Here is a 19,388-nt window from a genome sequence, read left to right as displayed (position 1 = left end):
TTACGTACCTTTGACCAAGCACGTGTTCCTTCACCAGCACGTGCTGCACGTTGATTTACGTGGACGCTGATTTAGCAACGGCTGTTGTGCGCGCCGTATTGCTGTAAGAGTTTAGGAAAGAAAGTGATATGCCGATGATTACTTGTGTGTTTCGAGTAATTCTTTTTTGCAAACAGAGAAAAATTTAAAGGTTAATATATAGGAATTATTAGTATGTAATCATTAAATTGATATTTTATCTATCTTTCTTATAATTGATATGATAAATATATATAGTCAATATAAGTTGGAACATGCGTTTTTATATTCACTTTTAGTTCTATTTTGAGATGATCAAATAGTTGAGAAGCATTAAACAAAAACATTGATATGAAGAAGAGAAAATTTATAAAAAAAGGAATATTATAAATAAATTTTAATTTGATAAGTATATATGTTGTAAAATATAACAAATCTTCTAGAATTTATGCAATTTTAGTGTTATAAATTTATGATAATTTCAAACTAGTAAACGTAATGTGGAATTATGAGTAAAATTTCCATTATTAATTAATACCAACTGATAATATTATGGAACTATATTAAAAGACTATATATATTATATAGTATAGTTTATAATTTATAGATTGAAACTGATCATAAAACATTAAGGTATCAAGGAAAACCACTAAAAGAAACTTATAATTTAGAATATATTATAATATCATAAAATCTAAGATTTATTAAACTAGTTTCTTTAGAATTTAATAACTCCATAAATATAACTACATAGGCAAAAATAATTAGTGACACAAAATTGGAAACTATTATTTAGTTACATTACAAAATATAAGTTAGTATTGGAGCCTATAATTTGTCTCTAAATTCTATAACTCATTATTCTATGAATTTATTAAAGTGCCAGTAACTAGAATTCAGAGTATTGTTATCCTGTATACCATATACACAGATATATTACAGAGGGAATATCCAGTAGTAGCTGATTCAGTTTATAGTTTAGAGTTTAGTTGCTCCTGCTGTGTGGATTTATTAGGGTTCTGGTAGCAATGAACTTAGAAGTGTTATTAAATTGTACCTAATGTCTACCCAATATTTTAGAGATACAGAGATACCAAAATCTTAACCTTCAAACAGATATATTTTACAAATCAATTATTTTTATTGTATGAGGGATACAAAAATTACATTATAGTTATAATTCTTTTCTACATATCAGATGATTAATATTATAATATTATTATAATAATATAGATATATAAATTATCAAATTTATATTTATTATAAAAAAAGATAATATATTAATATATTATAATATTTACAAATAAGATATTTATAATTTTTTATAAAATTGAATTTATCAAATACTACAAATACTTCAAATACTCTTCTAAAAATTCCTAAAATTATTCTTAAAAATGAATCTAGTCAGTGAGTTTAAGAACACCCGATGGTTATCGAATCTGTAAGAATTAATCGATTTTGCCAGTTTACTCGCAAAACATTCGACACGCACATTCGGGCAAAAGCGTGTGCACGCCATAAACCGGCACAATGATTTACGGGACAGCGGATTTAGACTGGTGGCAGCATTCGTTCGCCACGAATTGGCGTGGTGTTCTTTAAATAAAATGCCACGAGGCTTTTAGGATCAGCTGCCACGCGAGTATCGGCCACTCGAATATCAGTATTCGCGGTTACGTCGTGGCTACGTACAACATTAAAAATGATCCTATTTTGGTTTCATGCGACACCTATCCGCTGTGTGAGTCACTGGTGATCCATAATATGACAAAGTGATTTAATGCTTCGATGCTTCAGTGAGATAGTAAGTACAAAATAGGATGCTGAAGATTTATTATTATTATACAAATTATTTTCTTGTAGTTAAAGATTCGTAAAAAGTATAATGTACTTTTACACGTACAAAGTATGTACAATTTGTTCTGGTTTTAAAATTATCAAAATTATATATATGTTATTAAGTATATTGTATATTAAATATATTTTTAATTATCAAAATTTTATATAAGGATTTTATATAAGGATATATAATTTTATTTTCACATTTTAAAATTTGTATTGTAATATTAAACTATAAACATAAAGACTTTAGAAATTAATTATTCCTAAATTATTCTTAATAAGTATTCTAATGAAAAAAAAAAATTTATCATGATACAAATTTAAAGTAACATAAAAGTCAATTTAAAAGATTTTATAATAGTACAATAATATATAGTAACGAATCATAGAAATGATCATAAAAATCGACGAAATTAATATGGTGGTCACACCCAAAAGCTGCATCAGCAAATCGATCTTGAATCGATCTAAAATCCGGTTTCATTTGACATTGAGCTCCAGCTGTGTTGACTCAATAAAGATATCATACAACGTTATGATGTTATTCTATCTATTTCGATATCCATTTGACAAAAAGAAATGGAATGAAAGGGATCAACTTCCTAGAAGTCGAAGGACTTAACTTATAGGATTTTTTTCTTGAAGAGACACATCAACTAGCTCTTGGAATGATCCTTGTCGTTCACATTAAAAGTAATGACCGTATATGATCTATACATCAATGATGTTTGAACACGAAGCTCTGTGCTTGTTAAGACAATTATCCGATCGTTGTCGATTCAGTGGAATATTTTGGAATCAAGTAATTTATTTTGATAACTCTCTATTTATTTTTCTCTACGTTTTTTATTTAATAAAACGTAATAATAGTTCCACAGCAGAGAATTTAATTGTAACATATATGAATTATGTCAAAGTTGATTTTATTTTAAGTTAAATAAATTATTATAGTTGTTGATTGATATTATTAATTTAATTGCTGATTAAAGTTAAGTGTAAAATTAAATAAAAAAAATTAATTATTGATTAAAATTAAATATAAGTAGAAAACAAGAAAAATGAATATATAATATGATAGTGAATTTAAAAACTAGAAAATATATGAAATATATTTTTTGTTTATGAAAATTGGTTTATGAATTAGAAGAAAAAATCCAAAAATTAAAAAAGAAATTATTAAAATGATATTCCATTTCTTATTTAATCATTCATCTAATATTAAATAACAAAAATTAAATAAAAAAATTTTAAAAGATAGAAAATGAAAATGAAAATAAAAATATATTATTATTTTTATATATTATATATTATATTATATATTATTATTATATATTATTATATATTATTAATTTTATTATTAAGTTATTAAATTTAAATTGATTACTTAAGATTAGAAAATAGCATATATGAAAAACTTCTTAAATTCTGTTTTAATTTACAAAATTTAATACAATAATAATGATAATCAAAACAAATAACATTATTAAGATTCCAATGGATTTCACGGAATCCAAGCATGGCGGAATGGGGCAATGACCAGTGGACTACGGAATTTATAGCCGTTCGAGATGGTGCCATTGCCTAGATGCGTCCGAGTTTCCTTGTAACATTTCAGCATCTAAAATAGACGATATGGAGCGATTCTAAATACGTCTGAGACCGATGCAGCCTGGCATATGTGTCACCGTCTGATTACGCTGTTACGCTTTCTCTGTGCAAACGTTGTGAATACTGCTATACAACATTTGTTCAAGAACATATACACATATTTAATGGGAAAATGGAGTAGCAAACAAACCAAACGCTTGATTCGCAACCAAACTACCATTTTTCTGACCGTTTTGAATCATTGTGAAATCTGTAATTGCTCTCTGCCCTTTGTATGCTTTGTAATTGATTGAACAGGTGGTCATTGTTTGATATTTGGCATATGGTTGTCTGATTGTTGCCGAATCAGAGAAACTTTGGTGTAGTTTGTGTGATTGTAAGAGTTTTAGTACAGAATACTCTGAATATGTTTTGACGAATATCATTATGATATAACATTTTATATATTAAGAGATGTATATTTAAAATATTTGATTTTTTTATCATAATATAAAAATATAATACATAATAAAATATAATATTATAAAAATAATGGATTGTATAAATAAAGTATTTTTTTTTATTTCATATATATATTAATATGTATGAGATTTCATTAGATGTATAATATAATTTACTTCTTATGCTTTGGAAGCACATTTATAAATTATAATTTAATGTCCATAGAAAGAAAATTAAACTTATTGTAATTATATTTTAATTTATTAAAATTAAATTTTAATTTATTAAATTAAAATATAATTGCAATAAGTTTTAATTTTAATTCACATAAAATATTATATATAAATTATATAGAATTTTAATATTTACCTAAATATTATAAAAATCAAATTGTAACCAATTGTAGAAAATATAAATAAAAATTCATAAAGAAAGAAGATAATATTTTTAAATTGAAAATAGGAAGTTAGATGTTACTAAGAAAAAAAAATAAAGTAAAAATTTGAATGTAAATTCTTTGATTAGAAATAAAAAGAGTTGAAACATATCTAAAATAATGAGATCAATAACATTATAACTTTTACATATTTATAAGTATTATATTTTATTATCTAAGATATCTTATTTACTAATCTTTTCAAAATAAATTTTATATCTTTTTGAATACATATATATAACAAATTTTTTTTCATTTTTACATTTATTGCAAAATTATTATATTTATTAACTTATATTGAAACTAAAATTACAAATGTATATTTTTTTTTTTAAATATTACACACTAAACAAAATATATAGATTATGTACTTGAAGAACAGCTATATAAATCTATATTATATTATTTCAAATCAAGATAAAATTTAAATTATTTTAATTATTTTAATTAGATCATTAAGTTAATTCATCAGATGAATTTGACTGGATCAACTGCATATCACTCGCGAACAATAAGAGGCCGTGTTGAAATGTCTTGTTGGTATCACTAGTCCCACGATGATACATAAATAGAAACCGCCGGAGGAGACGTCCAACTGTCTGGTGCATCCGCAAAAATAGGATTGTGTCGTGAGTATCGTCACAATTACGTAGCAAAATCAAGACTACTGAATGTTTTTGCTACTCTGTTTTCAATACATCACCATTCTGATTTTCATTAAATTTAAATCATGAAATTTAATAATTTGCAAGTTATAAGATAAATTTTGTAAGTTATTATTTTGTAAGTTTGTAAAGTATAGTGAAACAATTTATATGCTAGAATTTAAAAAATAGATTTTGTTTCTCAAGTTTCAAATAATTTATAATTTTGAAAAAAATTAGATTTATATTTTGTTTCAATATTTAAAATTTTTTAATTTAATCTTCTTTAATCTAAATAATTATATTTTTATTATTTTAATTTCAATTTTAATGAAATATTTTGAAAGAATGCGTATCATATGATTGACAAGAAAAATTTATGATTGCTAAAGTATTTATTGTATTGGATAATTTGAATTTGATAATAATTTCAATCATTTATATAATATATGAAGAATAATATATGACGGATAAAAGTAAAATGTGAAAGTTGATTTACAACATACATATGTTTATGACATATAAAAATAAAAAAGAAATCCTTCTATTTAAATTAGGAATTTATTTTTATAAGTGAAAGTGAAAGTAATAATTAACTTCACTATTAAATTTTATATAAATGAATTATAATTCATCATATATATAAAAATTATAATATTTATTTATAATCAATTTTATTGAGTATTAGGTAGTTGATAAATAAATTACTTACACGGAATTCAATTAAAAATTTTTTTACATAATACATTTAAATACTTTCCATGATGTATATTATATTATATATTATATTTATAAAACAAATTTTTATCAAATGACAAAATGTAAAACTTGTTTGATTTCATTGCTATCATCCATGCAAATACTTCAAATTGTGACAGTAGATGGGCTACGCGCAAACAGTTACATAAATCAAAGATATTGATAAAAATATTCGACGCGGAATCGAAGATCAAAATAAATGATCGTTCATTTTATCCATCGATCACACATCGATATTTTAGCTTCTATATAACATAAAATTATACATTATCCTTTATACTAATTATTCTCCATTTATTTTTCTTTGCTTTTTCTTTACTATTCTAACCTAACAATAAAAATTTCAATGATCTATTGCTAATCATTTTAGAATATAAAAAAATATAAAATTAAAATATCGAATTAATCAATAGCTCTATAAGGCTTCACTTTTTCTAAGAATCAATATATCCAATCATCAAATTTTTTTTAAACAATTCATAAACTCAGGTGAAAACGAAAGATCGAGGCCCAACCCTTTTTGTCCTTCTAGGAGGTTAAGCCGAGGCCGGCTGCGCGAGCACAGATGCATGTCACTTTACGAGCGACCACTTTTTTGCCGTCTATGTTTGCGTTTGTCGTGTAAACGACACAAGAGCCGTGTCCAACGACACACGGGTGGCATTTATCGCTCGAACCGAGCTGTTAAGCTCCGCGAATAATCCAAGCCGGTGATCCTAAACGGGCATTACAGTTGGTCGCCTTGAAATCATCCAACACTGGAGAAAAACAAAAGATATAATAATGATGAATTTAGCATTCTCTTAAATTATAATTTAAAAATAGATTTTGTATCTATTATTTCAACCTATAATTTGAATTATATTTATGCTGAATATTTCTAAATAAGAATTTTGAATTCTGTTATAAACTTTTTTTAGTTTTCTACATTAAATCTAGGTCAATTTTTAAATAAGAATTTTAATTTTCAATAAATTTAGGAAAATTATAATTTTTAATAAATTTAAGTTTAAGAAAAGATTAAAATTTCAAATTTATATAAATCTACGTTATTAGATAATCATGGAAATAAATATAGTTTGGATTAGGAACCTTTTAAATAAAAATTCCAATTTTTTAAAAAAAATTAAGATTATAATAAGAACGTACAAAAGAGAATTTTGAATTTTCGTGACAAAAATTTATTCAAAAATAAATTTTGAATTTTAGAAGAAAATAAAAATAAATATTTAAACAAATTTTAAATAACCGTGAGAAATCAACTATTGATCGATTGATTTCAAATTTTAGTTTGTTAAGAATACAAGTTCGAGATTCAATCAAAGACATAATATATCACGATGGTCGCGTTATGTTGTAATGTACAATGACTGGCGACAAAGGGACGACATAGAAGCTGTTGTTAGTACAGCAGACGGAACATTAACAGGAAGTGCTTGGCCACGTGAGTCGACGTGCGTTTTCGTCCCGGTCCCGTTTAAGCATTAGCGACGGCGCTTGCGTTACGTGATTCAATTGCTTACTAGCTGCTCGTGCTTTCCACAGAATATTGATCATGATAATAGGTGTGCATTGATTGACCCGCTACCGATCGATGGATCGCTTAGTGTATTCGCGTAAATACTTATACTCTCAATTATTTTAAGTTATTTTATATTTTTCATAGAACTTTATATTTTATTAATTTCAAATATTTTATAGATTTTAAAAACTTTAATAGATCAACAATTTATTTTTTCTTTATAACACAAAATTTTAAGTTAAATAATATATGCTAATATTTAAAAATTCATTTTTTTAATTACAGTTATGTGAATACATTTTTTGCTGTTGTTTTTTTGCTATTGTTGTTTATTAATTAAAAAATTAGTGTCGTTAAAATATCAATAATAATTTTATTTATATTTGAATTTTATAGAAAAAAATTTATTGAAGCTAGAAATTTCTAAGCTTCTAAATTGAAAGAATTTCTAATTGAATTATAGATTATTGAATTGGTAAATGAATTATTGAATTGTCAATTTAATTTATAAGTTGTAGTGTCATTTATATATCATAAAAAAAAATAATAATCTATATATATATTTGATTGAATAATAAGAAAAATAATCTTTTTGAAAACTTTAATTTAATTCAATTTATTTTCTTAATTATTCAATTAACTTTTTATTATCTTTATTTTATTTCCTTTATTTTAGTAATCATGGAATTAATTCATATATAAAAGAGACATGATAATTTCATTCCAACATGAATTTATACTTTAAAATAGCCTATAATTAACTCAATCAACATACATATCAAAAACCAAAACAATTATTCAAAAATTTTTTTTTCTTATTATTAACTTGCGTATCATGAAGAAAGGAACAATTACTCAAATATATAATACTCAAATGTTTTACAACAGAAGATTAACATATACATTTGAATTAATTATCTCAATCAAATAATTAGCTTACATATCAATCTCACAAATCACAAAATCATTCGTTTACGTCCTTTAAATGATCCTTATGTTCAGTAATCTACGATCAGGATCCAGTCTCAAGGATTCTCCAAATGATCGAGAACTCACGGGCATGTACAAGATATCAAGAAATCTCTTGTCGCATTCTTTTTTTTTTTTTTTTTTTTAATTGGTTGTGCTTTGTTAACACGCAAAGCATGTGTTGGTTTATAATCGATCGACCTTGAAGTCGACATCGATTGATTGCAGTTCCCGTCAGGGCCATTTTTTAAAAACTAATAACTCGTACCAATCGGAGATAGTATCGATCCTGTCACTCAAGGAAGAAATTGACGAATCGATATTATCGAGTTCAACAATCATATATTTTGATTAATTGTAATTAACGATTGATTAATGATAATAATAACTTAATTTGTTTAACACATATAAATTATGTACGATTTTATCGAGTGGACTAATTTATTTTTTTTATTAATCGATTTATACATTATTTTATATTGATTTTAAATTATGCAATTATTAATTAAACGTGTGAATACAAATATCAGAAATGATTGAACTTGTTATATACATTGTTTTATACAGATATTGTTGAATTATAGGAAAAATTTTATAAATATTAGAATAAATGATAATTGTTCTATCAAAATATCAAAATATTAAAATTTGTAATTTTAAATTTAAATAAAAAAATAGTAGAAATTTATATAAAAAAAGATATTCTATATAGATATATACAGATTTATTCTTTCAACTAAAAAATTTTAAAAAATTTTAAAAGACTATAATAATTCATTATCTAGATAGAATATCATTCATTTGTATATTTTATAAAATTTTCACATGTTTTTATATGAAAATAAATGTAAAATAATCTTTTGAAATCTGTCTATATTAATTTAATCTAAATTTCATCAAATATCTCAAATTGGAAAATTATCAATTGTTTAAAAAGCTTTAAAATCAAGCTAAATAAAATTTACAAAATACTTGGCATCTGTTAATGAGTATAACTAAAACAACAATTTTAAATAAGACTTAAGTAAATAAGAGATAATGATCATCTAACGAGATCTACGCCAGAATCCAATGTTTCTTCACTAAGAAATGGGATTGGAGAACAAACAGCCCGCGGATTGTTTCCAACTGGTAGCGTTCATTCTAATTACGTGACAATCGTTACTTTTTTCCTGAGTGCAAGATAAAAGCAAAGAGGATCAGTTCACAACGTCCATTCTAATTGCGAACCAATCATCATTTTCCGCAAAAGATTCTCGTCCACCGTTCTGTTGATGTTTCTGTTTCTCTGTAATTCTTTTTCTTCTTTCTTTTTGCGCTCTCCACCTTCCTTATAACCGTTTGTCTTTTCCTTTTCCGGACGCTAGTCGTTCTGCTGACATCCAATTAAAGCTTGTACTTAGAAAATAATGAAACAATTAATAGCGAGTGCTCTCCTGTTCTATTTTCATCTATTTTTCTATTTTTCTATACTACTATTTTTATTTTAAATCATAATATGAAAAATTAAATGATGTTAAGAATTTGAAATAATAGATTTTAGTAATTTTGAAAAATGAAAGTTTTAAATTTCAACAAATGTTTTTTAATTATTTGATATTTGATTTTTTAATGTAAAATTTAATGAACTAGAATTCAATTAAAATTAGAATTAAATATTTTAAAATTAATAAGAAAATTAAAAGACCAGATATAAGGATATTTAGATAATTTTAAAATGGGAAATAAGATGAAAAGAAATAATAAGGTTAAGTAGCTTCATAGAACTTTTTTTCAAAGCTTTTTATTTCTTTTATATAGATGGTATATGATAGTAGACAAGATATTATAATTAGATATCCAATTTCAAAGGAGTATATATTAAGAAACTGGAAGCAATTTAAAACCCATTAAAATCGAGATTGTCGTTACGAGGTGTACCATCAATGGAAGATTCAACATTAAAAGATCATCTGTGATATCCGTATACATTTTTTTGGAATCATAACAATCACAAAAAAAATCATTGAGATTTCTACAAGTACACTCTTTATAACATCATATATTTTCTAGATTAAATTATTATATTTTTCATTATTTGAAATTTATATATCAATAATATATATTAATGTATATTATATTATTTATTATAATTCAATTTCTCATTATGCTTCTTACAAATAAAATATTTATACCGATATTTCTAATATGATAAAAAAAATCTTTTAGCAAATAATTTTCTCATTTATAACTTAGAATTATTGAATATAATTTTGAATATAAAAATTCAAAATAAAATTATTTTTAATATAACACAAATCTTTCACAATTACAATTTTCACTAATTCACATTTATCTCTTTAATCAAAGAGAACTTTAATCAAACAAAATTCATATGATTATCATATCAATTTCAAAAATTGAAAACGTATATTATAATCTAAATCACCGATCTCTCTTCCATTATATTCCGTTTTCCTTTCGCTTTCTTGGTTATTCCTGGTTTTGCCCACAGAAATGTGCCCGGTAGCAGGGAAGGTGACAGGTGCGGAGTGCTTCTATAAATTGCAATCTCGAAAGAAGAATAAAACGAGAAAGGGAAACCGGCATGCAAAGCGAAGTCCATGCTATCTTTAGAGGGCAGCACCCATCCCATGTTACGTTCAACACTTCGCTTCATTTTCTGTTTTCATGAGATATATACACACCCATAAGAATGTCGATATATTGAGTTACTACTATTTGCACCGTCTGTTTTCGGTTTAAAACGAATTCCTGTTCGTTTCATTTGGTTATGGTATTTCGATGGAATTTCATGTAGCGAGCGTATATGTCAAATGTTGGTTCGATTTTAGAAACGACGTTCGAACACGCGAATCGTTCATGCAAATTCCATTCCGGCTAAGTATAGCGGAGTCGAATGTGTCGTTTGCGATCTTAATGCACCAATAACTTGACTAGCTGTTTCTTTATAGTTTTGTTCGATGAACATTGACGTTTAGACGCCCTCTTCCGGTGGTTTTTCCAGTTGAAAGCAATTTTGAGAAAGAATATAGAAATTATAATGAAGATTTATTTATGTTTTCAAAAATAAATCTATAAAATATTTTAATTCCAAAATCTTTTTACAGTTTTTGTAATATGGATATTTTTCATTTGTGATATTAAGTTTACTTTTTATTTTTTTTTTTTGTTTATCTTATAATTTTAATGGGTTTTTCATTTTATTGAATTATGACACGAGTTATTGTTATTATAGAGAAGTTATTATTAACTAGGGATTTTTATCTAGAATTTTTTTAACGATTCTTACAATTTATTTCCTAATTACTTTATTTTTATTTTTTATATTTCTATATAAAATACTTATAAAAAATCATTTTTACAAGAAAATTATATAAAAAAAGATATCATACGTTATATAAAAATGTAAAGAATGTTTGAAAAATATTCTTTTCTGATTTTTATTATACATTTTATTATTAAAATAGAATAGCAAAACAACACATTGCATTAGGAAAGTTGATTTGTGAAGTATCCAACTGTTTAGTTGCGTAAAAGGTCATTTACATTGGAAGATCAGTACTCAATGGATTTGTGTTGGCACTGTTAACCAAATGGAATTACGTAGATAAGTATATCGATTATGAATGGGCCTCCAGGTCCATTCAGCTTGAACATGACCCAGCCTTGGTCCATCCTCGTTTAGGAACCTGGTCACTTTCATTCTACGATACTTGATAGCTTAAGCGTCTGTTAGAACTACATTTCTTTCATATATAATAGTATTATCAAATTGAAAATTATTTTAATAATTTCATCTAATCTAATCTTTTTCTATTTTATATAAGTTACAAGACAAAATTAAAAAAATAAACGAATTAAATGTTATTACTTATCAAAAATATTGTATAAGATAAAGAATAGAAGTTAAACCAAAACAATAAAATCAATTAGATTAAAATTCTTTTTTATTAAAAAAAGAATTCATATATCAAATAAATTATACAAAAAAAGACAAAAAGAAATTGAATGAAAGAGATTAAAAAAATAAATTCATTTAGTAAAAAAAAAAGTTACAATATTTTCACTTATCAAATTATTCTAAAAAAGAGAAAAAATTAAACCAAGCAAATTGAAGAATTATATAACAAGATGCTTGATATGAATAAAAAATAAGGACTAAATTTTAGTTTAAGATATCAATTTCTTTTTTTATTAATCAATTAAAACGAAATATATAAATTAGATTGTTAGGTTGTTAGCTTAAATAATTTTTGACCAATATTTTTAAAGACTATTATATTTCTCTTCATTGAATTCAGAAAAGAACTTAAAAAAAAAGTTATGCCCGAAAAGAGAAGTTTTCTTTCAATCGTAGTCGTAACAACGATCTAAGTTTTGAAATCGAGTTAGTTCAAGCAAAAAGAACACAGTTAGATTAAGATCGCGTGTTGCACCACCGAATCGTTGTGTCTATCCAAGAATCTCTAACCCAACAGTTTGATGGCCAACGGTCGTAAACTATTTCCAGATGAATTTAATTAATCTTGAACCAAAAACGTCCAGTTGAAAATGGCGGCCGGTCGGTTGGCCCGCCACCTGGCAGAAATAGCAAGACTGTGAAAATGGCACTTGACGTTACCCCCTTGGACATCAACGGTTAGAGGGACAAGAGGGTATGAAAGATGGAAAGGGGGAAACAAGCGAAAAATAAACGCTCGCTTGGCGCACCTGCGTTCTAGATTAAATCTCCTTTAAGTTCCATTCGTGTTTAACTTCAGTTACATGAGAAAATCTGTTAAGATTTATCTATGTTGTTTTATCCTTTCCTTTAAATTTCTCTTTTTATTTCTGATTTTGATAATTAATGATTGTTAAAGATTTTTTAAAAAAAGATTATGGAAGAAATAGAAAAAAAATTGAATAGATTTATAATAGATGATGAAAGATATGAAATAATTTTATTGATTTTTTTGTATATTTATCGTATTTATTCACTTTTGTGTATTTATTATAAATTTTGTGATTGAGAAATAATGGATTTTTTTAATTGCTTTTTAAATTAACATTTCTCATATCACGATTCTATTTTGTAATTGAAAATGAAAATGATATTTAGATTAATTTTAAATGATTTTCTTTCATTTCTCAAAAATCGATAGAACATTTGTAGAATATCTAGTTAATGTTATATTATTAATATTATGAAGATATTATATTGATAATTATATTGAAATATTGTAAAAATAACTGTGATAAGATCAAGAAAAATTTAAGTTAGATATCCAATTTTTAGAATAATCATTTTGAATATCAAAATATTTTTATTAAAAATCTAAAAAAAAAAAATTTATTAATTTAAATTTATCTTTATTATGAAACACAATCCATAATTATCAATATAATAAATATATTTTATCTTTTCCATTTAAAAATCATCAAACAAAATAAATGAAAAATATTATTTTTAAGTCAAAATTTGCAAGATATCAAATTATATTCAATCAATGAACTAATTAACGAAAACGGAAAATGGAAAATTAATTTTCCGGAAACTGCTGGTCAAACTATTCTAATAATAATCGCGCACAAATTTAATTCACCGGAAACCTATTTCGAAATAAATGGACGATAGATTGCGGAAGTGTTAAAAGCCGGACTGGCATGCCTGAATCTCGTGACGCGATTCGTTCATCAGGTACACGCATGAAATTTCGAGAAATTGTGGTAATCATCCCAACCACGTTGATTTATAGTGGCCACGCGCCGCCACTTCCTGTTGAAAATTTGTCCCGCCATGAATCCACTTAATTAGTCTTATCAGATATTGAGATGGGAAAAGCTTTTTCTTAATTATATATCATGTTTTATGACAATCTTGAGATATTCTACGAATACAAAGATCATTTTCGTTTTGAATATTTTGATATCAAAAAAAAATTATAATTTTGAAAAATATAGAAAATTCAAAAAATTCTAATTTCGAGAAAAGCTTTGAATATGGATAAATTTTTATCTTCAAAAAATTACGGAATATCATAGAAGAATTGTAAATCTTTGAAAATTAAAAAAATATGGAAAATTCCTAAAATTCCTAAAAATCTATAAAAAAAATTCAGAATTTCAAGAATTATTGAGCTCAACAAATTTTTTGCATAAAAAGAAATCCTTTTTCAAAAATTAATAAAAAAAAAAAACAAAGGACATACAGAAAATTTAGAAAATTGTAATTTGTAAAAAAAAATTACAAAAGTTTTATTTTGGAAACAGTTATATAACATATAAAATTTTTTCCAAAAATAAACTTTTGGTCTAATAAAATATATTAAAAATAATAAAATCCTAAAAAAAAAAAATAAAAATACAAGATGGTCCAAAAACCATCAATTAATCCTCCTTATGATTATTGATCAAAGAAAAGTTATAAATTGCTATACATAATAATTTTATCTCCATTTTATCTTAATTAACCTTGTCCGTTACCAATAGCCAATAATATTTACATCACGCGACAACATTTTCTTATGAATGTAATCAGCCAGCATAATTACAAGAGTTTATTGCAATTTACACGAGATAGGACATCTCTATACTTGTAACATTGCACACTTACAGTGCATACTATCAAAAAGGCTATAAAGTTGCAATGTTTCCCAATGAATAAACTACGTCCATGTTGCAAAACGAAATCATGTTCATACATATCTTTCCACAAGTATGTGCATTGCGATGATTATCGTTGAATCATGATAAATCGATACGCGTAATATCAACGTTACATACGTTAAGGAGGTTACCAGTTTCTGTGCAAAACTTGTAAGTTGCATGACTAGATTTCACTTGCTCTTGATTATATGTAAATAGGGTTTTATATGAAAATGTATCTCGGTAAAACGATGGTAATTTTGTTAGTGTTTTTTTTTTAAAGTATAGCTATGAATAAGATAAGACTAAAAATTTTTGTACAAATACTCGCATAATGTTGAGGTTAGAATTTATTCCAGCATTAATGAGGTTTAGATAATAATATTTTGCCAACCATAAGTGGTATGCTTGGTTACACATCTTGTAACTTCATCGTAATATTCATAGAAACAAAAATAAAAATAATTATGTTGAAGCAATTAAATGAGGTGGCATCAAAGTTTTCTTACTTACGTGCACGTGATTTCATGTAATGATAATATCACTTGTTATTATATTGATGCTACAATGTATTTGACCACATTACAAAAATGCATTAGAAAATTCTCGGTGTTTCTCTTTTATATATTTGTATATATATATTTAATAACATAACAATAGGATCTAATTTACAATGAATATACATACAATAGTCATATTTATTATCAGAAAACGAATTGAAGATATAAATTTCTATAAATTTCTATTAAATTATTTTTCAGATGCAAATGCAACTTTAAAATATATATATATATTTTTTATAATAATATTTAAAATAATATTAAAGTCGAAATCGTGAAATTGTATTATCAAAAGTTAAATATTGAAATTTATATATTGAAATCACAAAACTTTTTATTAAACATAAAAAATAGGATTTTATAAATAAGTATTTAATTCAGTTTTGCATATCATAATTTTTTTCAAATATGAATGTGGTTTAAATTAGCTTATTAAATTTAATATATATATAGTATTTATATTATTCTTATCAAACAATAATAAAATATCTACATAAATTTGTAACTTATTTTCTTCAAATATGAATTTCATTTAAATTTAAATTTCATTAAATTACATCAAGCTAAAATAATATTATACAATTTTATTTCGTTAAACTAAATCACATAAGATCACATAATCACATAATCACACAAATTTTTAAAACTTTGAAATTCATATCATCAACTTTTCTTTGACGAATGAAATTTTATTCAAAATTCAAGTTCCTTCGAAACACAAAATATAATTTAATATTATTCTAAAATATTTTTGATTTAAATAAAATTTCATTAACTTCATTTTCTCAAATATGAATTAGATTTTACGCTTCACTCTCTTTTCTGCCGATCGTCTTCAATTGTCGGATATGCGGCGAGATTCAAGCAGTGAAAAGATGGATTCACTCGGCCCATTGTCGCGGTAGGTACAAATCAAGATACAAATCGTTCAGGCCCGATGCAACATTCGAAATAAAGCAACGGGATCTCGCGATCGCGATAGATAATCATTAGCGAAAAATTCACGGCTCTACGGCCCGGCACAATGACGCCGCTGCCTTTTTGATGTCAAACGATCAGCCTGATGACGACACCGCGAACGGTACAGGTTAGAAAAGCGATTCGATCTCCAGGCGTCGATTTCACGAACTGCCGTTTTTAGCCTGTGGCGCTTCAGAGCCCTTGTCTCGTTTCAGATTTGCCTACGGATAAGAACAGCCTGTTGGGAAATCTCTCTAGTAAACGGTCGTACGTCCAGGCTGTGACGTCCGGCTATAAAGCTGCGACGATCGAGCAAAGAACGTGGGACGAGGAGAGTACAAAGAGGATCTTGGAAAGTTTCGATTCAAAAGGAAGTGATGATGGTTAGTTGATAATTTAATTGGTGATAATCCAAAAAATTATAATCAAATAATTTTTTTTAATATATTAGAAATTAATATAAATATACTTTAAGTAAAGTTATAATTATTACAAATATTTTTAGTAAAATTAATTTTAATTTTTGTTAAATGTTATAATTTATAATTTAATCATATATAACATATAATTTAACCATTATAATTTAATCATAGTTTTTTAACACTTTTTATTTTGTTATTTTCAGAATTTTATTGGGATTATTTAAAATAAAAAGAAAAATAAATTTGAAAAAATAATTTATGATTTTTCGAAATATTTTTAGCATTTTTTTTTAATGTTCAATTAATCATATCAATTAATATTAAAAAATGTCAGATTTTTTGCTTTTATAATTATTATAAATATATAGATATAATTATTATAAACTTTATATATATAATAATATTATCATATAATGAAAACATATTATTATCACAATATTTTCCTAAATTTTTCGAAAAATTTGTTATAGAATCACGCACATCTGGTGACATTTGTCGAATATGTCACATGGGCAGTTTTTCAACTATTGATGAGAATCGAACATCTCGTGAAAGACAGAGTCAGCCTATTCGAAGAGTCGAGAGTCAAACATCGACTTTATCATCCTACGCGTATCTCGGCCCTTTGATCTCAGCTTGCAAGTGAGTTTATCTGCATCTACCGCGATTTATCCATTTCGCTGATCAGATTAGTACACATCATGCAGTAGTCGGAATAAATTGTATCTGGCTTACATCTTGAATTATTGTCGTATTCAATTTGTACACTATTCAATTCCTTTTCAACCATTAAACGTTTGAGATTTTCTTGTAAGTGTATAGTTATAAATATCTTTAATCTGTAAAGAAAGTTATTTATAAAAATATTTTATAATTTTCTTTTAAAATTTTATTAGTAATTTTTAAAATTAAAAATGAAAAATTTTTTATTTATTATAATAAATTATAATAAATTATTTTATATTAACACATATTAATAATAAATTAATCAATAAGTCATTTTATATTTTATTCAATTTTTGAATCTGTACATATTAAATCTTATTATTTCAAAATATGATAGGTGTCGCGGGACAGTAGCGCTAGTGCATGCAGAATGTCTTGAAAGGTGGTTGACAGAATCAGGTCACACAAGATGCGAACTTTGTGGATACAAATACGCAACTAAAAGAGTACCGCGTTATAACATCTTCCGTAGCATTGCGATATGGTTCAATTCGGTAATAGTGACTCGACAAGTAAGATTTTAATCGTTCATTGGCAATGAATTCTTTTTAATATCAAATTAAAAATTGCCTTAATAATTTTATTGAAAAAAGTTTTTTTCACAAAATTTATTATTTACTTTTATTTTAAGAAAATTAAAATAAGTTTTTAATGTAATAAAAAATATATTTTCAGATGCTTCTAGATATATTATATCTGGTAGTCACTACACCACTAGCCCTATTCTCCTGTTACATTTGTATTCTAGCTCTAAGAATGTTAATAAAAAATGGCTTACAAGAAATGCCCTGGATGATTGTTGCCATGCTTCCTACATGTTCTCTTACTTTGATTGCTTATTGGGGTTGGATAATAACTTTAGCCAGGTATGTTAGTTATTCATCTTTTTGTTTCATATTTTATTCAATATTATATATTTATAAAAAAAATTACATATCATATGAGAATTATAATATTATATTTACATATAATTAAGTAGAATTAATTTCACTTTCATATATAGTCCCATCAAACATATCACTATTTCGGTTGTATTATTCTTATTTCATTTGATCATTTATTCTCTGCAATTATATTATTATCATTTATTTGTTATTTATATCTAACTATTAATATCATATTACAATCAAACAAAGATAATCCAATTCAAATTTACTATATCAAGTTTTATCTCTTTCACTAAATCATATTTAAAATCTGGTTCTTATCTTATTTACCAATTTTATTCTATAAATCTATGTGCTTAATAATTTATTGATAACTTAATAATCTTGTTGAGCTACTATGTAAATTAACAGACTACATGGAAGTAGATGGCGCCGTTATTGGAGGAATAATTTCGTTGTACGTTTGGTCCCCGATCACTCGATCGTCGCAGAAATAAATCCGAGGCAAGAAGATACCATTGAGAACCAGTTTTATTTCGGAAGAAACGATATGAGTGCCGAAACGATGGAAATTCGCGACACCACGACAATTAATGGCACCGAATGATTCCCATAAGATTTAATTGTTGTAATAATTTCATTTCATTAAAAATTTAATTGAAATTGATTACCGACCATTGAGAACAATTAACTATATTAGAAAGAATAAGTTTTCACATTACTTCCGGTTGATTTATTCCATGCGATAAATCGAAATGTATATCTAACCTAAACAAATCAATATTGTGCGTTCGATTCTATGATAATGTTTACCATTATCGTTGCAATAGCGTTATTTATACTTTTGATTCATTTAATGATAACGATTAATAGCAGTTTACTTAAGATTGTGCTTAAATTTCAAATAGCTGCACTATTATTAATAAAAAATAAAACTCAATTGTAAAATATTAATTTGATTCTC

General features: G+C 25.3%; 1 protein-coding gene across 2 annotated transcripts; it reads left to right on the top strand.

The window, feature by feature from the left end:
* The first annotated feature begins 1,678 nt into the window (after nucleotides 1–1,678).
* On the top strand, nucleotides 1,679–19,388 carry LOC409835 (E3 ubiquitin-protein ligase MARCH2). 2 transcript variants are annotated; one of them, XM_026445551.1, is made up of 8 exons: nucleotides 1,679–1,825; nucleotides 4,800–4,977; nucleotides 16,230–16,516; nucleotides 16,605–16,772; nucleotides 17,282–17,453; nucleotides 17,875–18,049; nucleotides 18,213–18,403; nucleotides 18,836–19,388. In XM_026445551.1, exons 3-8 carry the CDS (start codon nucleotides 16,474–16,476, stop codon nucleotides 19,029–19,031), a joined length of 945 nt encoding a protein of 314 aa, XP_026301336.1. In that variant the 5' UTR covers nucleotides 1,679–1,825; nucleotides 4,800–4,977; nucleotides 16,230–16,473; the 3' UTR covers nucleotides 19,032–19,388. The 2 variants fall into 2 exon arrangements, with proteins under 2 accessions (XP_026301336.1, XP_393326.4); XM_393326.7 differs by lacking the exon at nucleotides 4,800–4,977.

This window comes from Apis mellifera, linkage group LG15 (genome assembly GCF_003254395.2).
Source record: "Apis mellifera strain DH4 linkage group LG15, Amel_HAv3.1, whole genome shotgun sequence".
Taxonomy (NCBI): domain Eukaryota; kingdom Metazoa; phylum Arthropoda; class Insecta; order Hymenoptera; family Apidae; genus Apis; species Apis mellifera.
The sequence above is the reverse complement of the archived record's forward strand: the minus strand, read 5'-3'. Positions and strand labels throughout refer to the sequence as shown.